This window comes from Belonocnema kinseyi, chromosome 3 (assembly GCF_010883055.1).
Source record: "Belonocnema kinseyi isolate 2016_QV_RU_SX_M_011 chromosome 3, B_treatae_v1, whole genome shotgun sequence".
Taxonomy (NCBI): Eukaryota; Metazoa; Arthropoda; class Insecta; order Hymenoptera; family Cynipidae; genus Belonocnema; species Belonocnema kinseyi.
The window spans coordinates 29,906,707-29,932,889 of NC_046659.1; the positions used below are offsets into that span (position 1 = coordinate 29,906,707).

At 33.4% G+C, this 26,183-nt stretch overlaps 1 protein-coding gene across 2 annotated transcripts in view; it reads left to right on the top strand.

Moving 5' to 3' along the window:
- Window positions 1-26,183, top strand: part of LOC117168706 — a 172,461-nt gene that overhangs the window by 127,947 nt on the left and 18,331 nt on the right. Inside the window, exon 6 of one of the 2 annotated variants that reach the window (XM_033354409.1) lies at window positions 13,959-14,233. The exons of the other annotated variant lie outside the window; for it this stretch is intronic. Coding sequence (XP_033210300.1) covers window positions 13,959-13,962 — 4 coding nt within the window. The 3' untranslated portion in view covers window positions 13,963-14,233. Of the gene's footprint in view, window positions 1-13,958; window positions 14,234-26,183 lie in introns of those variants that run through there. 2 annotated transcript variants of the gene reach the window in all.

Here is a 26,183-nt window from a genome sequence, read left to right on the forward strand (position 1 = left end):
ATCGACCTGAAAGGAGAGTATGTTGAAAAATAAAACCGACTTTGGCCAAAAAAACGTCTCCGTGTTTCATTTTTCAGGGACTTATCAGACTGCCTAGTATATATTACTTTGTAAAAAAATAATATTTTGCGGAGCATTCTAGTGTCAATGTAGTTTTCGATTTTTGTGCTCCTCGAAAATATCCACTTCTATTTTTGGACTCCAACCCTTATGCCTTAATTCAACCCATCTCTAACTTGTATATATGACTTTGTAAAAAAAAAACTCTTTTAGGGAATGTGCATTCGGGAGCGTAAAATAAGCCCAAAACTGGTTTTATTTTTTTTTAGAATTTGAGTTGTTACGTATTTAAACCATTTAAATTAAAAAATTAAGAGTTCGACCTTTTTCTAGGAGTCAATTTACTTATGTATTCAACTAAGAATGTCTTTCCGATGACTCTTTCTTATCTTGAGAATGTCTATTTGATACTCTTTTCTTTGTCTATTTGACGACTCTTTTATATGTTGCTTTGCAAATTTGCAAGAACTACTAATTATTTAAACAATTTCAGTCGAAAAATGAAGATTTTCACGTTGTTCTAAAAGTCGACATGTTTACGGAGTCAACTAAGAATGTCAATCCACTGGCTCTTTTCTTTGTGGCTTTAAAAAATTACAACAACTATTAATTATTTAATCTATTTAGATTTAAAAATTAAGAGTTTGACCTTTTTTCTGCGAGTCATTTTTTTAAACAGAGTCAGCTATGAATGTCTATCCGATGACTATTTTCTATGTTGCATTTCAAATTCACAAAAACTTTTAATTATATAAACTATTTCAATGTAAAAATGAAGATTTTTACTTTTTTTACGAGTCAATTTGTTTACGAAGCCAATTAAGAATGTCTATCCAAAGACTCTTTTCTATATTGCTTTGCAAATTTACAACAACTATTAATTATTTAAACTATTTAAATCAAAAAATTAAGAGTTTGAACTTTTTTCTACGAGTAATTTTTGTTACTGAGAACAACCAAGAATGTCAATCCGATCAGTTTTATCTACTTTGTTTTGCAAATTTAATAGTACTATTAACGATTTAAACTACTCAAATTAAAAAATTAAGATTTCGACTTTTTTCTATGAGTCATTTTGTTTACGTTGTCAACTAAGAATGTCTATCCGATTATTTGTTTCTATGTTGCTTTGCAAATTTACAAAAACTATTAATTATTTGAACAATTTGAAACTAAATATTAAGATTTTATCCTTTTTTCTCCGAGCCGAATTGTTTACTAAGTCAACTAAAAATTTCTGTCCCATGACTATCTTTATTTTGCTTCGCAAATTTCTAAGGACTATTAATGTTTTAAACTATTTCGATCTAGAAATTAAGATTTCTATGTATTTTCTACCAGTCAATTTGTTTACGAAGTCAACTAAGAAGGTCTATCTGATGATTATTTTCTATGTTGCATTGCAAATTTACAAGAACTCAGACGTCAAACCGAATTCTATATTAATAAAAAACGGATTCAAATTTACCAACACGAATTCGTAGAAAAATTCAGTTTTTGTTCATACAGAATTCTTTCTCATTCCATATTATTATCGTAGTATGACCGCGGAAATTAATTTGAAAGGAATGGAAAAGAATTCGGGCGAATCACAACTATTTATAATCGCACGCTAGGCAAATTTTTATTTGCCGCCGGTTCGAACCCTATATGTTTCGCATTCCTAACGCCTAAAGCCTCGCGGCTAACCTAGCTTGAAGTATGAAAACAAAAATCTGAAATATAACATACAGCTGTGCAGAGCCGTCTGCACATTTTTGTGACTCATTATATAAAAAATGTTGCTAAGTTTATAATAATATAAGTACTAACATTTTAGGTATATTACAAATTATTATTGAATATTTTATGTGATTAAATAAGATTAAACTTAATTCAAAAATATTTCAAAATATTTTTAAAGATTTTAGAAAAATAAATATATATTTTAAGAAATTTTGTCGATTTAAAAAGATTTCGACAAATTTACGAAGATTTCAAAAGATTTAACAGACTTTAAAGAATCCAAGAACATTATTTATATTTTAAAATTACTTTAAAATCTTTGAGAAATGATGCGATTCTTTGTCAGTATAAAAATGTCCGATCGGTTAGATTTGAACGCGCGTTCCTCAGAATACCACCCAAAAAACACCAAAGTAATTTCATGAATACCTGGAAGACTTAAAATTTAATACTCTTGCTTGTTTATTTACTTGACACTCGGGTTTCGTTTTTATAAAACAATTCAGCGCAAAAAAATGTTTTGATAATAAATTTCATTTTTAATGAAAAGGCGAAAATATTGATTTCATCAAGATTTTCCACCTTGCAAATGTGCCCATAAAAAACAATACAATAAAAATAGGACTTTGTGAATTGCGTATCTGTTATTTGCAGATTCAAAAAGTTAAAATAGAATCGGTTTATGACTATGTGAATCGGTCATTTTCTCAAGCAGCTTCAAATATGCCATGTACTGCAATGACCATTTCCAGCAAGGTTATATTGAATCGGTTTCCTTCTTTTTGAATGAGACCGACTTTTTTGGGGTTAAGCTGCCATATAGTCAACAAAACATTAGCCAAAAAAATTATACGACTAAAAGTCTTTCAAAAACAAATCGGGGGCAATTTGGAATTCCAGTGACAGATACGCAATTCAAAAGCCTTCGAAACCCATTCAACAGAAGTGAATGGGTTTTTGTTTCCTGGGTGATGTCAAAGCATCCATTACAGAAAATAAAGAAATGGAGCAAATTAAAGTTTCTGCACGAAAGTCAGCCGTATGTAGAGGCATCCTAATCATTGTGAGAGATAAAACTTATCTGCGTCTCGCTTTAAATATTTCGGTAATGCAAGTACAGTAAAATTAAACAGAATGGATATTAGACCGCACAATTTAATAACCGATGCAAATTTAGCGGATCATTCAAATTCTACCATCAAAAGTATCAGGCCACTTTTTAATTTTTTACCTGCTTGAAATAATACTCTACTTCTGAAAAGATTTTTGTTCTTAATTCTTTTAATATTATCTGATATCTAAAACGCATGATCGTAATGTTTTAAAAGTCAATTCTTAGAGCGTTGCTTAGGAGTTTCAAAAAAATAATACGAATTTTCATATAGAATATCAAAAGATCGAAATAGGAATACTTTGATAATTCTGTTACAAAGTTCCATTTCAATAATTTTGGAATATTTGATTAAATACTTAAAGAAATTGACATTAATCTTTTCTTCATTCGTTTGTCATGAAAATTTAGTTAGAAAAATATTCGCCGAAAGTTCGTGATTTATTAATTTGAGTTTCTTTATGAGTTACTTCGAGCGGTCGTGAAATGTTCAATTTCGAAATACTTGAGAAGTTTATTAGAGATTCTTTAAAAATACTTGTACGAACTAAAAATTAGTTAAAAATGGATAAATATAGTTCTTTTTATATTAACTATCTATAATTCACGAATTCAATGACCTAATTCATATTGTACTCGACTTCAGAACTAATTGAGGGTTATTTCTGAAAAGGCTTGCCGTCTGGGTAATTATTTAAACTACTTAAATGAAAAAATTAAGATTTTGACCTTTTTTCTACGAGACAATTTGTTTACGGAGCCAACTAAGAATGTCTATCCGATGACTCTTCTATGTTGGTTTGCAAATTTATAAGAACGATTAATTATTACAACTATTTCAATCTAAAAATGAAGATTTTTACCTTTTTTCTGCCAGTCATTTTGTTTACGTCCGATAAGTCTTATCTATGCTGCTTAGTAGATTTACAAGTACTATTAATTATTTAAACTATTTGAATTAAAAAATGAAGTGTTTGACCTTTTGTCTACGAGTCAGTTTGTTCACGGAGCCAAGTAAGAATGTCCATTAGATGATTCCTTTCTCTGTTTTGTTGCAAATTTACAAGATCTATTTATTATTTGTACTATTTAAATTAAAAAATGAGGACTTTGACCTTTTTGTAACAATCAATTTGTTGGCGGAGTCAACAAAGAATGCCTGTCTGATTACTTTTTTTTTTGTTGCATTGCAAATTTACAAGAACTGTTAATTATTTAAACTATTTCATTCTAAAAATGAAGATTTTGACTTTTTTCTAAGAGTTAATTTGTTTACGGAGTCAATTTTAAATGTCTATCCGATTACTTTTTTCTAGGTTACTTTGCGAATTCACAAGAACTACTAATTATTTAAACAATTAAAATTTAGAATTAAATTTCGACCTTTTTCTTTCAGTCTATTTGTTCACGGAGTCAACTAAAAATGTCCATTCGATGACTCCTTTCTTTGTTTCTTTGAAAATTCACAAGAAGTTCTATGCGATGAGTTTGTTCTATGCTCCTTGGTAGATTTACAAGTACTATGAATTATTTAAACTATTTAAATTAAAAAATTAAGCGTTTGACCTTTTTTCTACGAGTCAATTTGTTTACGGAGTCAACTAAGAATGTCCATTCGATGACTTCTTTCTTTGTTTCTTTGCAAATTCACAAGAACTATTAATTATTTGAGATATTTAAATTTAAAAATTAGGAGTTTGACTTTTTTGTAGCAGTTAATTTGTTTACCGACTCAACTAAAATGTCTATCCGATGAATCTGTTCTATGTTGCTTTTCAAATTTAGAAGAACTATTAATTATTTCAAAAATTTCAATCTGAAAATTAAGATTTTATCCTTTTTTCTACGAGTCAATTTGTTTACCGAGTCAAATAAGAATGTCTATCCGATGACTCTTTTCTATGTTGCTTTGCAAATTTACAAAAACTAATAATTATTGAAACTTCTCAAATTAAGAAATTAGGATTTTGATCTTTTTTCTGCGAGTCAATTTGTTTACGGAGTCAAATAAGAATGTCTACCCGATGACTTTTTTCTATTTTGTTTTTCAACTTTATAAAAACTATGAATTATATAAACTATTTTAATTAAAAAGTTAGGAGTTTGACCTTTTTCTATGAGTCAATTTTTTTACGGAGTCAACCAAGCATATCAGTATAATGGCTCTTTTCTTTGTGGCTTTGCAAATTTACAAGAACCATTAATTATTCAGACTATATCTATGTTAAAGTTAAGATTTGGACCTTTTATCTACGAGTAAATTTGTTTACGGATTCAATTGAGAATGTCTAGCCGAGGAGTCTTTTCTGTGTGCTTTGTAAATTACCAAGCAGTTTTAATTATTACTACTATTTCGATTAAAAAATTAAGAGTTCGACGTTTTTGATACCAATCAATTTGTTTAAGGTTTTAGCTTAGAATGTTTATTCGAGGACTTTTTTCTATGTTGCTTTGCGAATTTATAGTAATTATTAACTAAGAATATCTATCCGATGTTTTTTTCTATGGTGCTTTGAATATTTACAACTATTAATTATTTCAACAATGTTTATCAACACATTTGAGAGTTTGCAAATTGAGAGTTTGCAAAATTGAGTTTGGCTATTTTTTAAATAATAGGCTAAACTTGCTCAATAAGTGATCTAAGAATGTCTTTTGATGAGAATTTCCTACCATACTCTGTAAATTAATAATAATTATTAATAATTTAAACAATTTTCATAAACATATTCAGAGTTTGTGTATTTCTCAATTAATAAAAACAATTTTTTACGGAGTTAAATAACATTATCTTTGTGATGACTCTTTTCCAAGTTATTTGTTAAATTTACAAGAATTATTAATTATTTAAACAACTTTCCTAAAAAAATCCAAATTTGTGTATTTTTCAACGAATAAGGTCAGCTTTTTACAAATTTAACTAAGAACGTCTTTCCGATTAAGTATACTGATTAAATTTCTAAGATTTATTATTTGAACTACTTTCAGGAGCAACTTGAGAGTTTGGCCATTTTTCGAAGAATAGGCTCAATTTGTTTTCGGATTCAACAAAAAAATGTATTCCCAATTACTTTTTCCTGCGATAATTTGCAAATTTACAATAATTATTAGCTATTAAAATAATTTTCATATACAAATTCAAAAATTAACTATTTTTTACATTTTTAACCATTTAAATATTGTAAAAAAATTAATTTTCAGAAGAAAATGTATTCACTAAATATTTAATGATAATTAAAAAAGAATAAAAACTTTTAATTTCACTAATTTCAGTATTTTAAAAAAAATTCCTTTCAGTTATTTATTAATCTCTTCAATTAAATATTTTGCTTCCTCAAGATTTTCTAAAGTATATTTTCTCTTGCAACATGTTTTTCCATACATTTTACTGTGAGTAATCACTCAGTCGAACATATAAACAATATTATTATTCCCTATTATGCTATGATTTTTTATGTTTAATATCTCGCTGAAACAGAGGTCTATACAATACACAGGTCATCCTCGTTGCTAAGGCATAATTGAAGTCCTTAGGAATGAGTAAATATACCGCCATTTTAGTACAATTTAATAACAATGCTGCTACATGCGAGTTTATTCCAAGTACTCGCATTTGCCAGTTTGATTTGGCCAGACGAGAGGCAAACTGCATAAAATCACCTCCCGATCTGGACTCTTCTCGAGTCGAGATCATTTACTATGTATTTCTATGAAAATTTTTACGCGCCGATATATTATATGTGTTTTTTTCAAACTTGCATAACAATGTTTAGAGTTTCCCAATAATGTAATCTGCATCGTGAGAGAGTATCTATGGGAAGCCGGAAAGCCGCCCAGGAAACAAAAATCCATTCACTTCTGTTGAATGGATTTCGAAGGCTTTTGAATTGCGTATCTGTCACTGGAATTCCAAGATTGCCGCCGATTTGCCTTTCAAAGACTTTTAGTTGTTATAAATTTGTTGACTAAAAGATTAATAACTGAAATAGCAAAAGGAATCTAGTAGACCTACGCACGATTTTTTTAAATCTTTCGATAATTTATCAATTTAAAAAATTGTGTGAAATATGGCAGCTTAACCCCAAGAAATTCGGTCTCATTCAAAAAGAAGGAAATCGATTCAATATACCCTTGCTTGAAATGGTCATTGCAGTACATGGCAGATTCGAACTTTCTGAATCTGCAAATGACAGATACGCAATTCACAGAGTCCTCTTTTCAATGGATTCTTTTTTTTCCTGGGCGTGTACAAATAGAAGTTATTAAAGTAAAAATGAATATCGTGGTATCTTATTGAACTTCATATTTTAGAAAAACACAAGATTTTTATGTCCATGAATTTGGAAACGCCATTTTGTTTTCTGAACAAATAAAAGTTGTGCTGAATTGTGCTAGGTTTGTGCTCAATTGTGCCGTAAACGATTTTAAAGAAAAGTTACAATTGGAGTCAGAGTTAAAAAAAAATACTTTTTAGGGCCAGAAATGCCATTTTCTTTTCTTTTTTTTGTTGAAAAAACTAAAGTTTTACTGACTTGTCCTGGGCTTGTGCTCCACCGTGCCGTAAAATAATAAACAAATCAAAATTGGAGCCAAAATTTAAAAAAAAATTCGTGCGAGAAACGCCATTTTGTTTTTTTCACAAAAAATTGTGCTGATTAGTGCTAGGTTTTTTCTCCATCAAGCTGCAAACTACTTTTCATAAAAATCAAAATTGGAGCCTAAATTTAGAAAAAAAACCTTTTCCGATCCAGAAACGCCATTTTGTTTTTTCGAAAAAAATTGTGCTGAATTGTGATAGGTTGTACACAATTGTGCCGTCAAAAATTTTGAAGTCCAAATTTGAACCAAAATTCACAAAAGAACTTTTTTCTAAATGCCAATTTCGAAAATGTAAAAGTTATGCTCTTTCAAACTGCGAATTTCTAAAATCTAAACGTTGTACTGGGTTGTACTAAGCGTCAAAAACAATTACTTTTAATCTCTTTAAAAAATGCTCCTCTTTATACGGCTTTCTTCATTTGATTGCGGTCTACCTGCTTGACTTACCCTCACCACTCGACTTCCCCTCACGTCGCTGACTGATCGAGAGCGCTGTGTCGAGCCTTGCCAGCGAGGGGGCCCCTTTGCCGCAATGAGAAATAAAATACAAAACAAAAACATTTTCTAATTTTGCAATCAGCAATTTAAAAATATAATATTTGAAATCTGTCAACCTGTTAACAGGGATAATAAAAATAACAAAAGTAAAAATGATCCAGGAAATGATAAAAGTCAAAATAATATTAAAAATGAGAATCAAAATAGAAATCAAAATCAGGATTAAAATCAAGAAAGACAATTTAGGCCGAGGTATCGCAACCAACAAAATATGGAAAAAATACAAACCAAGATTCCCAAATGGAAATACAAAATTTTTTAATCCAAGATTTTCAAACAATAATTCGAATTATACAAATAATGAAATATATCCAGGAAATCAGAGGTCTATGCATAATAACAGTTATTTTAAAAATCAAAACACAGCTGACCAAGCATTATTATATGCAATGAATCAACTGTAACGGAACCCACAGATACAAGATACGAATAATTCTCCGCAAATACCAGCGCTCTTATATAACGCGGAAGAAAATAATAACAAGTCAGAAGACAAAAGGAATGATAAAAATAAAAATAAAAATTCAAAAAACTTAAAAGATGAAAATAGTAGGGATGATAGGAATGATGAAATAAATTCAAGTCGACAGGATTTTATGGATTCAAACTTAGGAAACCAAAATTTTAATTACAGATCGCGAGAACCCTTAACATGCTGCAATTGCGGGAAATTAGGCCATTTTCGACGGGATTGTTGGTATAGTTTAGATCAAGGAAACGCATACGGTCGCTATTAAAGGCGGAAAATAGCAGACAAACCCAGAGACCGCCAGAATCACTTGACATCGACACAAATGACTCTGATGAAACAAGATTCCACCTTATGATAAGTTTTGAAAATCATAAATTTGAAGTGTTAGTTGACACTGGTGTAACTCACTCTTATATAGGTGAAAATTTTATAAATACAGTAAAAGAATTAGATTGTGAAATTAAAAAACCAATAAATGACACATTAATGATAGCTAATGGTCACAAATTAAAAATTATAGGACAAGTTTTGATCCCTATGAAAGTAGGGCATACGAAAAAATATTTATTATTCAGACTGGTACCAAATTTAAGATCGATAGGAATAATAGGAACCGATATGATTAAAAGATTAGGTTTAAAAATGGATTATGTGAAAAAGATTTGGTGGTTACCACAATTACCAAATATTAAATATGCGATTGAATCAAAGTTAATTAAAATGCAGGAGCCAATAATTAAAGAAAAGAAAGAAAATGCGAAAGAGAATGAGAATAGGGAAAGTGATAAAAGTAAATTAAAATTCGGATCCAAGATTAGCCTGCGAAATGACATGCGAGAGAAAGAGATAGATTTGCTACCGTGCGAAGTCTCTTCTCCCGTTTCGCCACATACCCCACCCCAACCCCCCTTTACAGGTGATGCACTAGACTCGATCCCGCCAGCCATCCAGCCGGCACAGAGTATACGGGGGCATGGTGTCCCACACTCTAAACCCTATAAGGCAAACGACGCAACGCTGGCACGTGCCAGCGCAGCGTGGGCGTCCAAAGATTAGATAAGCAGGCTAGTCAAAATATATAGAGAGAAAGAAAAACAAATAAGGATAGAAACAAAATAAATACAAAGTTACATGTGAAAAATAAAGATAGGAATTTAAATACAGAATTTAAAGGGCCATTGGATTGCATTAAAGAGAAAAATGATTCTAAATTAAAGACGGAATTATATAAAAAGGAGGAAAAAAATAATTCAATAATAGAAAAATTATTCGCAATTAGGAAAAGTAATTGGTATAATTTTAGGAATAATGCGGTTATTAATAATAATATAAAACGCGTAAAAATAGAAAGAAAGAAAAATTTAGAATTTTTCGAGGAAATTTCTGAAGGGATAATAGAGTTGAATGAAGCACAACAAGTGCAATTGGAAAATGTAATTAAAAGAAAAATTACGAATCAAGGAACAGAGTTAAAACCGACACATCTAACTAGTCATGAAATAGATGTGCAAGGTCATGAACCAATTAAGCAAAGATACTATTATGTATCGCCAAAAATTAGAGAGTTTATGTATAAGGAAGTAGACAGGCTTTTAGAGGAAAAAATCATAGAACCTTATAGTAGTGACTGGTCAAACCCTATAGTAATGATTAAGAAATCTAACGGCAAATAAAGATTTTGTTTAGATTTCAGAAAAGTAAATAAAATTACAAAAAAACACTTATACCCAATTCCAATAATGTCGGAAATATTAGACACGTTAAGATCAGCAAAATACATGTCTAAAATCGATCTTCGTTCAGCATATCACCAGATACCACTGGACGAAGAATCGAAACCAATCACAGCTTTTATAGTACCAGGCAAAGGAATGTATCAATTTAAAAGGATGCCATTTGGATTAACAAATGCTCCTGGTACATTCCAGCGCCTGATGGACAAAATAATAACACCAGAATTAAAGCCAAATGTATTTTGTTATCTTGATGATATAATTATAGTTTCAAAAAATTTTGAAGAGCATTTCAAATATTTAGAAATAGTTTTAGATAAAATAGAAAATGCAGGTTTAACAATTGGTTTGGATAAATACGAATTTGGATGTTCAGAAATAAAATATTTGGATTTTAAAGTTAACGAAAAAGGATTACAAGTTGATGAAGAAAAAATAGAACCAGTTTTAAATTTCCCAACGCCTAAAACAACATAACAAGTTCAAAGATGAATAGGAATGGCATCATGGTACTGAAAATTTATCCCAAAATTTGCAGAAATAATAGAGCCACTGCAAAAGCTATTAAAAAAGGAAGTAAAGTGGGAATGGTTTGATAAACAGGAACAGGCATTTACGACTATCAAACACTTACTAACGACAGCACCAATCTTAGCCTGTCCTGATTTTGAAAGTCCATTTCAACTTGAAACTGATGCTAGTGATATAGGATTAGGAGCTGTTTAAACACAAATAATAAACGGCTAAAATTATGTAATAGTGTTTGCGAGTAGAGGTCTAAATGGAGCTGAACGTAAATACTCAGCTTCAGAAAAAGAATGTTTAGCAGTAGTTTGGGCGATTAAAAAATTTAGACTATACTTGGAAGGCTATTCTTTTAAGGTTATCACAGATCGTATTGCATTGAAATGGTTGCACAATTTAAAAAATCCAACAGGTAGATTGACAAGATGAGCTTTAGAATTATTAGAGTACGATTACGAAATTGTGTACAGAAAGGGAAGTTTAAACCATGTCTTAGATGCATTATCAAGATCAAAGGAAAATGAAATAAAAGTTTCTAGTATTTTATCAAGTGTTGTAGAAAACAAAGAAAAAGATTTTAAGGAAATTGAAGATAACTGGTATAAAAATAAAATGATTCAGATTAAAGATAAACCAGAGGAAAATCCTAATTGGCGTATACGCGATAATCAATTGTACTTTTATAGACCCGACCCTTTAAAATCAAGCTTAAATTTAGATAGAAACCCGTGGAAATTAACAATACCGAAAGAATTGAGAGAACAAGTATTGATTGAAAATCACGATAATAAACGAGCAGGATACTTAGGCATGGAAAAAACATATGCGAAAATTTCCGAAAATTATTTTTGGCCCGGAATGTATTCTGCAACTCTTAAATATGTGAAAGAATGCAATATTTGTCAGAGAGTAAAACCAAAAGTAAACAATCAGATAGGTTTGATGGGAAAGCGAATAATTGAAGAACCATGGACTGTAGTAGCATCTGATATGATGGGTCCATTACCAATGACAAAATAGAGAAATCAATACATTTTAGTGTTTGTTGATATGTTTACAAAATGGGTAGAAATAATTCCAGTTAAAAATAAATTATCGTCAACCGTTGAAAAAGAATTTCATAAGCGTATAATTTCGAAATGGGGAACACCTAGAATTTTGTTTACAGATAATGGAAAAGAATATGTAAATAAGTCAATAATTAATTTGACAAAAGCTTTTGGTATTAGACATTCGAAAACTCCCAAATACCATGCATAGGCAAATCCGACTGAACGATGTAATAGGTCAATTAAAACAGCAATTAAAGATTATTTAGAAAAAGACCATAAAACATGGGATGAAAATTTAGATGACCTGCAATTCGCGTTATATACTAGTAAACATTCGTCTACAGGTTTTACACCAGCTTTTTTAAATTTAAGTAGAGAACTTCAACCCATCAAAGCTTTAAATAAAGATTTAGACGGAAAAAGCGAAATAGAATTTCAAGAGTCAGAAAAATGGGCAGATAGAATGAAAACATTAAAAATAATTAGAGGAGGGGTAATTAAAAATTTAGATATCGCAAATGAAACGCAATCTAGATATTACAATCTTAGACGTGGACCTATAACTTTTGAAATTGGCGAAAGAGTACTAAAAAACAATAAAACACTGTCGAACAAAGGGGAAAGAATAGTTCAAAAATTGAATAAAAATTTTGAAGGACCATTTTTTATTAAAGCAAAGATTTCACCAACAATCTACGAATTAAAAACTAAAAATGGAAAATCACTAGGTAATTGGAACGTAAAAGATATCAAAAAATTTATTAGTAAAGAGTAGATTTTGATTAGAATTTTTTTTTCTTTGAAATGGCATGCATGTTAATGATTTAATTTTTACACCACTGACAAAAACAGAAAAATAAAACAAACACCGACATTTACAAAAACAACAAAAAACAGAAAGGGCATTTATTTTCAGAATAATGGATTCACGTTTAGTCCTCAAATGCAAGGATTGCCTTCTGGGGTTGGTGGGGGAAGAATTATTGACCCACTCATGTAAAAAGTGGGTTGATCTTCTTCAACCTCCGTCAACAGAGACAATAGAGAAGAGGACGAATAGAATGAAGGAAATAGATAGAAGGAAGAGAGCTGAAGTGGAAAGGGAAATGACCAAAGAAATTAAAAAAAATAAGAAACAGAAAATTATTAGAGGAAAAATATAAAATGTTCGATGAATTTGGATCAAGAAAAGGGGATCCGAGAATTAAAAAATTAGCGGAAGAGAAAAGAATTTTCTACGGTCTTCCAACAATGGAAGAAATAAGAAGAGGGTTGAAAGAGAAGAAACAAAAAGAAGAAGAGGAAAAGCAAAAACAAGAAATAGAAAAAAAAGAAACTGGAAGAAGTATTCGAAAAAATAAAAATACAGCAGGACAAGGAAAGAGAAGAAAGGGAAACAGAAGAAATGAAAAGATTATTAAAATTAAGACAGGAAAAATATATCAACGATGCTATAAGGAAGAGGAAGGAAGAAAAACTAAAAAAGAAAGAATAAGAAGAGCGGCAGAACAAGAAGAGAAAACAAAAAAAAAGAAAAGAGGTAAAAAGAGCCCAGAGGAAAATGGAAGAAAATAAAAAAATATTAAAAACAATTGGAGAAGAAAGGGAAGACTCCTCTACCGATTGGGACACCGACGTATAATTATAAAATAAAACTTCCATTACTTATCAAAATACACACACACACACACACACAAATATATATATATATATTTAATTTAATTTAATAATTCAATTTAAATTCGATTGAAAGAAACGATGAATTTTACGAATTTTACAAAGAAAAGTTGAGTTACAAATAAAAATAAATACGGCTATAAGAGGCCAAGTTCGAATTTTACATAAAAATAAAAGTCGATTTTAGAGATAAGTTAATTTTCAGGAAAGAAGTGTCACGAAAAAGGAGAATCTTAAAAGAATACAAATAGGGATGGATAACGCAGAAAATGTTGAAAAAAGATTAAAATAAGAAATTTGAAAAAAATATATTTCAAATAAAAAACTCTAGATTTTACATGTTGTTGAAATAAAATGAGAAAAAAAATATCAAGAAAAGAATACAAATTTTGTTTTTTGTTTTTTATTTTTGTTTAAAATGTAGGATGTGTTAAATTATGTTTCAGCTAATAAGAAGAAGATAGAAGACATGCACATTTCACATTTGACCTGGAATTGGAAAGGTGCGAGGTAATCCTTAAGGAATAAACCTCATCCCGGACAGAAATTGCCCCGAAGGCAACCTGTCTTTAGTCTTGAGTCTTGCGCTCCCTCCGAGCGAACTTGGTTGGTACCCGTTACACCAAAGAACTGGATCCCAACCCCTCTGGACGACGCCATCCACTATTTCCGAGCTTACCGGATGCCCGCCAAAAACCACCCTCATCTCAGCGGAAGTCTGACGCCATCCCGCCGTTATCAACCTGTTCTCGGGGAAACCGACGAGACTTTCCAGTGCTTGTGGGACAACAGGTCCCCTTTAACTCTGTAAGTTGGTTTAATAAACCCCATCCTAATTTGATATTGTTTTACCCTATTATTGACTTCACCCGCTTCTCGACGTTCCACCTCCTCACCCTTCCTTAATTTGCGAGATCCCTCACACGCGAACACTAAAAAATCGGAAAACTAAATAAACCCACTGTTTCGGAGGCGGGCAGTAGGGTTAAGAATTCCGTACGACTCCACATCAAAGATAGGAATTCCGGGCAATTTTTTCTTATAGACACGGGCGCAGAGATATCACTAATACCTACCCTTGCAAATTGCACCAGGAAGCCTATGGGGCTGAAACTGTACGCTGCGAACAATACGCTGATAAGTAAGTATGGCATTTCGCGCCGAGATCTCCAAATCGGGTTACCAAAAACGATTACGTGGAATCTTATTATAGCTGACGTCCCTTACCCCATTCTGGGAGGTGACGCTCTAAGCTACTAGCACCTCCTACCAGACTTGAAATTTCGGAGCCTCGTAGACGAAGAAACCCGCAACTCCGCGCAAGAAGTTTCGAAGTTAGTCGAAGAGTTCCCAATTTTTCTGGTAGATCCCAGTCACAAGTACGCACACATCTTTAATAATTTTCCACGGGTGATTGGCATTGATCAGATGGAAGTAATGAAGGATCGAGGGGTGTATCACCATATTAAAACCTCGGGATCTCCACTAGCTTAGAGAGTACGCCGGCTAGCTCCTGAAAAATTAAAAGCCGCGAAAGAGCAGTTCAAGGAAATGGTCGAGCAGGGCATTTGTAGACCCTCAAACAGTCCCTGGGCGAGCCCCATACATATGACTGCTAAAAAGAATGGTGAGTGAAGAATCTGTGGTGACTACAGGAGACTAAATGCGGTAACAGTACCCGATCAGTACCCAGTCCCACACCTTCACGATTTTCCAAACCTTTTAAAAGGAAAAAAATATTTTCCGCCCTCGACTTGCAGAAGGCTTTCCACCAAATCCCTATCGCGCCGGAACATGTTGCCAAAACAGCGGTTATTACGCCATTTGACCTTTACGAATTCCTCGTGATGAGCTTCGGGTTCAGGAATGCAGCGCAATCTTTCCAATAGCATCTTTCTCATAGCATCTTCGTCCACCGAAGAGCATGAGGCGCACCTCAAGACAGAACTAGACCGACTCGAAAAATTCCACCTGAAGCTCAACATTGAGAAGTGCCAAATAGGCGTTACGGAACTCACTTTCTTAGGGCATCTCGTGAACGAGCATACGTTTAAACCGACACCGGAAAAAATAATTGCCATAAAGGAGTTCCCGAAACCGAGCAACGTTGAAGAAATGCGTAGGTTTTTGGGAATGGTAAACTTCTACCGGAAATTCCTACCACATACGGCAAACACGCAAGGGCCGTTACATGCGTTCTTACGCAACGCTAAAAAGAAGGACAAAACCCCAATCGCGTGGACGACGGAAGCCGAAGAAGCATCAAAAATGTAAAACTGAACTAGCGGATGTTACGTTCATGTCTTTCCCAGATAAAAATGCGGAAATCCGAATAGTATCAGACGCGTCCGACACTGCAATGGGGGCGACCCTTGAACAATTCGCTAACGGACAGTGACAACCGCTAGCTTTTTACTCGCGGAAGTTCAACCCCGCACACAAAATTATTCGATGTATGACCGCGAGTTTACCGCGATTTATTCAGCGGTCAAACACTTACACTACTATTTAAAGGGCCGAGAGTTAACAATTTTTACTGACCACAAACCCCTGCAGTATGCCATGGTACAGGACTGCGAAAAATCGCCAAAAGTCCGCAAACGTCAACTTAAGTTTATCGCGCAATATAACGCACAAATTCTCCACATGCCGGGAAAAGATAACATTGTTGCTGATGCACTATCACGAATCGACGCGTTTTTCGTATCAACGATCTTTGATTGGAGTGATCAGACCCTGACCTCGCAAATCGATGTCCAAAATTTCCTTGCGAGGATCGACGCATTCAGGCTGCCGATACTGATCGATGCGAACTATATCTCACAAGAACAGGCAAAGGATGATCAAATGAGGGATATCATAGCGGATCCCAATCGCCCCCTTAAACTGAAGAAGTTGACGGTGGGAGAGGGCCACGTCCCCTTTTACTGCGACATCCATGAACAGACCATACATCCGTATCTACCTGCATCCTTGCGAGAAGAGGTTTTCCAACTCTTTCACTCAGCAGTGCATCAATTGCCAACAGGCCAAAGTCACGCGACACAACAAATTTCTAACTGACAATGACAATGGTCGATCGGTACTCACGGTGGCCGGAGGCCATTCCCCTTAAGGAAACATCAGCTGCAACAGTAGTACGGTCATTTTATAATAATTGGGTATCGGGTTATGGCGCACCCACTTATCTAACCACTGAACAGGGATCGCAATTTGAATCCCAGTTATTCGGTGCTTTACTCGATTTGATTGGCTGCAAAAGGATTCGCACTACAGCCTACCACCTGGCGCCAAATGGCATGGTCAAAAGGTGGCATAGTCCTTCTCGAACTCCATACACGTGTACGCCTAGATGTCGAAGCCAGCCCGGCTGAATGCCTTTTCGGCACAGCACTAAGGATCCCTGGCGCTTTCTACACCTTCAATTATTCCGAGCCCAACCAGCAGTATTTCCTTAACGAACTTCAAGAGTACATAAGTAGGATAAAATCGACACCGGCCGACCACAAAAACGCGGTAAAACCCTTTGCCTTTAAAGACTTAGCGACGTGTTCCCACGTTTTCCTAAGAATTAAAGCCGTAAAACCCCCGCCACATAGGCCATATACAGGGCCTCATAAGGTCATATCACCACACGAGAACGGGAAAACGCTCGTGATCAACGTCAACGGGTCCCAAAAAACCGTGAATGTCGAATTATTGAAACTTACCCATTTCACACCCCCAAATCTAGAAAATAACTTAGAATAAGCGGGTAAACCGGAAAGCGGGGGAGTAAATACCAAACGGGGTATTGAACCGGGTACGAACCAAGCAGTAACTTATCTTAACGTCGAGAACAATCCGTCAGGAGGGGTTATAATCACGAAAGCACAGATACACGAGAAACCCAAACAAGTTCCCCCGAGAAAGAAACTATATGCGGAAATTATAAACCCTACCCAGGGCAATACCAGTACGGTCGACGAAAACGCGTCGACATCTACAGATAAAACTAGCGAACCGAAACGTAATAGGTTCATACCGAGCATCCTGCGACGAAGTAAACCTAAACCGGTACAAGCAGAAGACAGTATTTTCGAAATAGGGTATCACCTAAGGTGACAAGTAGCTTTAGTCCGAAACCAGAAAAAAAGTAGCTTTTTGCGACAAACCAAATATTAAGGTAGTCAGTAGGTATATCAAACTTTCTAAACAATGTGCAAAAGTAACACCTGACCCTCTGAGTCAGTTGCGGAAACTATGTTTAATAGCTCTACAACAATGTAAATAGGATTTCGGATACTTCACTTTCATCTTCTAATTTTATGCAATAAGCATATTTACTACTTTAGAACAATATTTTATAAATCCAAAGATGTTTTGCAATATTAAGGTTAAGTTAGTTCTTATTTTACGAACCTCTGCGTACAATGGCCCTTAGGAATTTTATTATGTATTCTTAGTTACACGAACTAGCCAGTAAACCTAATCACCCTCAAAAACGTGGGTATATTCTCAATAAAAACTGTATTATGTACCGCTAACCACTAGCGTCAGCCAAAAAGGCGAATTAACCTCCACGATTAGACGAAATACAACTTCTGCGAAAAATTTTTCAATTAAAAAAAAAAAAGAAAGCAACATATTGCAAGATAAAAGATGTAAATTCTCGATAATTGTAAGTTCCCTGTAACTTTAGAAGCGTATAAACTAGTATTAACGACGAATAGTTCAGTACAAGCCATGTATTTTACGTATCTTAGTAATTAAAACTCCTTACATATAACCACTCTTCCCACAACACGCAATTGTGTAATCACTCTTTTCAATGTAAAATTACTCATAATACAATAAATGTACAACACCTAATTTTCATTTGGGGGGGGGGGGGGGGGGAGTAATTTAGGCTCTACCTACATGTTAGTATAGGCGGGGAGAGTGGGGAGTAGACTGTGTGGGGCGAGAAGCGATCGCGTGGAGCGAAGCAACGCGAGACTGGGGAGTTAGTCGTTCCCATAGCGAAATGTAAGTTGTACGTGCTGCGCATGCTGTTGTCAAGTCAACATATTTAATTACCAATAAATGATGTTTTATACTGTTGTTAACCAAAGGGTTATTTATTCTAACTACTTAAATCCACAGTGATAGGCCTGCGTAAAATCTGAATATTAAGTTGGTAAAAAGCCTATACCATCCCTACGACATAACGCTTTTTTAAAATTCGAATCAGTTCAAATCGCTACAAGGGTATCGGGAAAACAAAAAGGGGAGAGACTGATCTATTCTGACGAGACGCACTTTCATAGTTTCGACTAAACTTCACCCAAGGTGAGTTCATTTAATCGTTTGATTGAACTACGTCGTTTCGTCCTCTAGATCAGATATGTAAATGATCAAAGCCTTATATGCAATTGAGGCCTTGGATGGAAGAAGGGCACATAAGCCAAAGTAGCGTTTCGAGAAAACCACGGAGAAAGTTTTTGTTTCAGTATAAGTACGTGAAAACTTGTACAATATACAGGGTGGACACGCTCGGGCTTACATACATTGCGAATCGAATGCTACCCGAATTGCTCAATAGCAGGGGAGAAGCCATTATACAGGGGTATTTTTATATTTCGCGCCTTTAAAGTTGCATTTGGATCGGCCAATTTTTTTTTAATAATTCTATTTTCGAACTTGCTATATCTGGATCTGATTTCCAAATTGGCATTTTATCAGCAACTAAAATTACTTCTGAGTCAATTTAATGGTATAGGTGTATCAGAAAGATATCTTGAGGCAATATAACTTTCCCAAATTTTAATTAATAAAGTCATTAGTGAGTTTTTTTTATTTCAGAACATACTTTCTCTGGATGTTATCTCAAAATTTCGTTTGATCAATCGATAATTAATATAGGACAACCTCCAATGGAAAAGATAACATCTGAAATAAAATGTACAGAATTGGTGTCTTCACTTCTAACAGCATAATTTAAACGAAATTTTGAGATGAGGCCGAGAGAAAACATTTTCTGAAATAAAAAAATTCCTAAAACTTTACTAACTGAAATTTGGGCTTGTTAAAGTGCTTCGACATTTTTTTGGATACACCGATACCATCAAAATTACTTAAAATTGATTTTAGCTGCTGGTCAAATGCCAATTTGGAAATCAGATCCAGATATAGCAAGTTCGAAAATAGAATAATTAAAAAAAAATTTGAATGTAAATATCGGCCTAAAATTTCTCTTCTAGATTTATTACTGGTACAATCCTATCACCAACAAGTGTTTAATTTATTTTATTGGATGATCAAACCAAATTTTGAAATGAGGTCCAGAGAAAACATTTTCTAAAATAAAAAAAATCCCTAAAAATTGTATCAATTAAACTATGGGCAAGTTAGATTGCGTCGAGACATCTTTTTGATACGCCTATACGATCAAAATGACTCAGATTATTAATTTTAGGCTGATTAATCCCCAGGCTTGGGATAAGGTCCAGAGATAACGGTTTTTCAAACAATGTTGATTAAAATGCACTAATTCTATCTGCGTTTCCTGATGAGTATTTCTCCTAGGATCGATCTGTATAAACAACAATGGTAATCAAATTTTAAATTTCAGAAATAATGTTTAACTTATTAAAATGATTAATAAGTAATGATTGTTAAATTGTTAATAAGTAATTATTATTTAAATTATTACTGCCGACGCTGTCGGTGATAAACATACAAAATCACACCAACATTTTTTTGGTAAAGAATAATCAATCGAAAGTATAATAAACATGCCAGGCCGATCTGTCATTATTTCGAGGTTATGTTCAGATTCTCAGTTCAAATGTCTCATTTCATTATTAATTAAACACTTTTATTACTTGTAATTACTATGTAACATAACCTATATTGTTTTGACACTTGTATCCATTTGAAGTTTCGAACGCAACCATGGAAACTATGATAAACTTGATACGACGATGCACGAACTTGACCGAATGGCCGATCCGAATGCAACATTAAATACGCGAAATATAAAAATACCCCTGTATAATGGCTTCTTCCCTGCTATTGTGCAATTCGGGTAGCATTCGATTCGCCATGTATGTAAGCACCAGCGTGTCCGACCTGTATAAAATGTATTTTACCATAGACATAGTAACTTATTCTTTAAAGAATTCATACGCAATATGATAACTAATTGATGTTAATATTTAAATATTACAGTTTAAACGATTTGGTTATATGCTCTTTTTCCACAAACGGAATAATATCATTAAAAAGGTTAATATATCGGCTTACTTTATTGAAATAAGAAAATTCAGAATGAGTTCTCGTGTTCTTCAATTGTTAGGAAGATCTCGCTAATACTATTACTCACATTTAAAGCTTCTACAACATTTTTGCTAACATTTTATGGCCGTTATCACAATGTTTGTCATTTAAGCATTTTTCAGTATTCTGCTTCTTCCTCAGATGACATGATTTCGTCTTCATTAGCTTCATTAGTTTTTTTCACGAACACGTTATAATGAAGTGGGGCGTATTAGTTAGTTAATTTCACTGAACCCATTATACTCGTAGTATCAACAAGTATACGACTGCAGTAGGTTGAGGCGCGCTGACCTTGTAATCCCTGCTTAAAATGACAGTTTGGAATCCAGTTGAAACCGGAAAGGAACCGGTTACATACCCTTTCGGTCCTTACTTGGTTCTATACGGTTTTTATTTGGTCTTTTATTTAATTTTGCGAGATCTATCTGGGTCTACCCGGCCCATATCCGAGAAATGGTAATACAACATAAGTAGTTTAAATATTCTCCCGCGCCTACCCGGGTTTTATCTGGTCAATGGAAACAAAATGAAAATTATAATCATATAAAATTATAATTCTACCTGGAGCCTGTCCGGTCTCTATGTGGCAATCGACGATTGTGAACCGGCTACCTGGTTCTGCCCGGTTCTTCTCTGGCAAATAGAACCAGAAATTAAAATAATGATGTACTTTTTTACCCGGTCCCCATCCGGTCTATCTAAGGCATTCGGCCACTTGTGAATTGTTAAGTGATAGTGTACCGGCTAGCCGGTCCAACCAGGTTCCTATCTGGCAAATAGAACTAGAAATTAAAATAAAGATATACTTTCCTACCCGGTTCCTATAGGGTCTCTTTAAGGTACCAGGCCACTTGTGAATTATTAAGTGAAAGAGTACCAGCTACCTGGGTCTACCCAGTTCGTACCTGGCAAATGGAACCATAAATTAAAATAAGGATATATTATACTTTTTTACCCCGTTCCTATCCGGTGTCTTTAAGTCACATGCCCACTTTTAAAATTTTCAGCTCTTTACTACAATCTCTGAATCCAACGATCTGGATGGTCACACACAATAGGAACCGATAACAAAAAAATACATATTTTTGCGCCCCGGATGTAATCGTCGATCACTTTAATATTCCTGATACATTTACTTAATATTCTCATCCACGTATTCTTTCAATATGCCTAGATATTCCTGGTATTCTTGATATTCTTTATAATGTCAAATATTTTTGATATTCCAAAATGTTTCGAAATATCCCTTAATATTCATAAATATTATGACATATTCCTCGCTTAACTTTTGCGCTCTACAAGTTTTTAAATATTTCAAATCACACCAAATTCTTGTTTTCCGTCACCCCGTTCTCAGCATTCCTAGAACTAGTGACTCACGCAGTTTCTTAGGGGAGTAGGGCGAGAGCGGTTGTGACCTAATTTATATAGATATATATTACAATTGGAAAAGAGTGACCCGGCCCTCACTGTTTACGTTTCTGTCATCCCAAAATCAGTCCAAGACCATTTGAAGGCAACCCGCGAAACTTGACTGAAAGCGAGAGTTTGGTGTACAAAATATTTTCAAGTGTTTAAAAGGATTTCAATGAATTTCCTAATCATTTAACGAGATTTTAAAAAATTTTTAAATTAAAAAAGATTAAAGTTTGTAAATCAATTCAAAAAGATTTCAAGTATTTTCAAAGAATTTAGAAAGATTTTAGAAGAATTCCAAAAAGTACAAGAATTTTCAAGAGATTTTAAAGACTTTCAAATACTTTTTATGAGGTCAAGATATTTTTATTGATTTTAAGGGATTTTGTGGCATTTCAATGGATTTCATATTGTTTAAAAAGTCGGTAAAAGAATTTTAAATATAACAAAGTATTTAAAATTATTTTTAAAAAATTAAAAAGAGTTTAAGGCTTTTCATGTAATTTAAAAATATTTTTATGTTTTTAAAGAGATTTTCAGTAATTTTTAAGGAATTTAACAGGAAAATGACTCCTGTCGAATTCCAAATTCCAAAAGATTTCGAAATATTTAAAAGAGTTCAAGATATTTTTAATGTGGGTAGAATTTATATGAGTTTGAAGTTTTTAAAGTAATTTTAAAATATAAATAATGTTCTTGAATTCTTCAAAGTGTGTTAAATCTTTTGAAATCTTTGGAAATTTGTGGAAATCCCCTAAATTTTATTAAACTGCTGGAAATACATATTGATTTTTTTCAAACTTTTAAAATATCTTGAAATATTTTTGGATTTAGTTTAAATCTTGTTTACGCACATAAAATATACAATAATAATTTTTTAAATTTCTAAAATCTAAAATCTTAGTACATGTATCATTATAAGCGTAGCAATATTTTTTATAGCATGGGTCACAAAAATTTGCAGATGGCCTTCCACAGCTGTAAGTTATATTTCAAATTTTGTTTTTGAAACTTCAAGCCAGGTTAGCCGAGAATCTGTAGGCGTTAGGAATGCGAAACGTATAGGGTTCGAAACTCGCAGGGAATAAAAATTTTCATAGCGTGCGATTATAAATAGTGTAGTGATTGTATAATAGTAAATAATAGTGTACTTAAACATGTGAACAAATATTAGAATATAATGGTAATAATATAATAATACAAAAATTAATTTTTTTGAGGTGAAAAATCGGTTCTCATTTTATAGAACTGTTTTCTATGGTTTCAAGACTTCTTCGATATAGACTGTATTTAAGCTAGAATTTTAGATTTAATAGAACTATTTTACGTTTTTCGAAACCTGCCATTTAATAGAGAATACGTCACCGCGGTATACTCAAGAGTCGGGTATAAACCAGGTCCAATCCCGAATACAAACCGGATACAAATCTTGAAGGTCCCGGATGAGAGCCATATAAAAACCGGAGACAAATATATCAATCGACATAGAATCCGTATAAGGGCCGCGTATAAACCGGGAACAAGATCCGGGTAGGTTTCGGATAGACATCACTTAAATACCGCGTAGAAGTTTGAAGGAACCGTATAAGACTCATATAGAAATCCGGTAGATGTTATCTGATTCCAGATAGAACCCAGTCAAGTGCCGGATATAAACCAGCTCCAATTCCGACTACAAACCGAATACAGATCTTGAAGGTCCCGGATGAGAGCCATATTGAAGCCGGAGGTAAAATATCAATCCAGATAGAATCCGATCAAGGACCAAGTATAAACCGGGGACAAAACCCGGGCTAATTCCAATAGCGCCAGATAAAAATCAACTTCCATCCGGTTCTTATGTGGGTTCTATCCGTCATTTTAAACGGGAATGTTTAAAGCTCATGTAAACATGCGAATTTTAAAATATCTTTTATATGCTATATGTAAAAGCCATTCCCCCGTCGTTTAACGCAATTTACGGAAAAAGGGCATATGGGCCTATGTGCCCTTCTTCCATCCAAAGCCTCAATTCGTGCTACTAGAGGGGGCATCCGATAAGTCGACAATTCCTGGAATTTCCCGCCCCTACGGTGAATAGTTTAATTTCAAATGTAAAAAAAAGTTTTTTTTTTAATTCTCCTGAAAGAATTGCACGTTTCCGTGAGATAAATCTAGAATTACCGTTGCCATCAGAGCCCGTTATAGCACGATGGGAAACGTGGTTAAGTGCGGCTATATATAGTACAAGTCCGATAACTTTCCAACTTCGGGGCTGTAGGGTGGAAAATTCCAGGATTTGCGAACTTATCGGATGCCCCCTCTATTAGCACGGTATTAGGTGCGCGCATGCATAAATCATAGGCGCAAATCATGAGCAAAATAGCACACGTACAGGGAGAACCACATTAGTGTGCGTGCCGTACATGTAATGACGTTTTAAGGGGAGTGTACACTTATCGGACGGCAAGTTATCGGACTTCTACTGTATTATGCAAAAAATTTTGAAAAAATTAGTTATATTGTATTAAGTTTGAACCCAGAAGAGGCAAAATGTATAAAAAAATCTCAACAAGTTTTACGTAAAAAGCATTTGCTAGCAGACTTACAGTACATACAAACTAATTTTGAATGTTTAGTTGAATACATAAATAAATTAAAAACTCAGAGACTGTCGCTTCAGGAAAATTTAAGTTATGCTTAACACTTAAAGAATGAATTATCCAAACAGAGTGGACCAGCGTCAAAAGTAGCCGGAAAAAAATGAAATGATGTTCTGGCAAAAAACAAATACTTTAAAGTACTTCAATTGGTTGCTGAAAATTTTGATGCTTAAAATATTGAAGTCCGTCCTTAATCTGAAAGCGAAATTCAAAAGATTAAATTTGTTGATTGATAATATTTTTTTCTTTGGGTAATCGGGCTAAGATGTCAACATACTGATAGAAAAACAAAGGAGTACGCTGTATTTTGCTATTATTTTCAACTACAAAAGAAGAGCATTCATTTTCGATGATTGAAAATGTTACTCACGGTGTCGGCTAATATTTTAACCCTCAATGAATTGAATTTCGACCATGGTTGATGAAACATTGTTATCTGACATTTAATTTAAAATCTTTTTTTCGGCACTGTTTTATTTTATTTCAGGGTTGCCGTTTTAATTAATTTATTTATTTAGTGACCTGGAATTTTACAAATTTTTTCAGATCCAAAAATATAAATCCACGTTACCATTTTCAATGCTCTAAATTAAAGAATTAATCAATATTAAAATTTTTTTTTAATTATACGACTTTAAGAAATCTTAAGCTAGTAACATTAAAAATTCAACAATTCAATTTTTTTATAAACGGAACACTTCTTAAATTTAAATTATTTTTATTTAAAATATATTAAAAAGCCTTGAAATACTTTAAAATTTTACTTAAAAATTACCTAAAACCTTCCACATTCATTTTTCATAATTTCGTAAATCTTTTTAAACATTCTCTTAAGTCAAATTTTCAAAATAAAAAACCCTTTTCAATTTCCCCATGAATCTCAAGGAAATCTGTTTTATTATTTTGAAGCCCTAAATAATTCTTAAAAATTTTCGAAATTATTTGAAATCATTTCAGATTTTAAATTAATTTTGAATGTTTTCAAAATTTCTAAATATTTCTTCAACTTACTCGAATTTGTTCTAAAGATAGTAGGTGTTAAACCGGAGGTGCCAAGCTTTCACTCGTTAATGCAGAAGGCGGTAGTCCTTGGATAGTAACTACCTATCTCACGGTTGTGAGACGTGTTTGTGGCAGAAATTTTACTGCGTTTTCGCTGGGAGCGGGTGTAATTTTTCAGATTAGCACCCGCTCCCGGCGAAATCCTGCGGTGGTCCCTGTACCAAGGGTTTCTGCTGAATATGGTTACAAAAATAAATAGGCAGTCGCGGACAATTGTCCAGGGGTGGTCCCGAAGGAATTAACCCCCAAGTG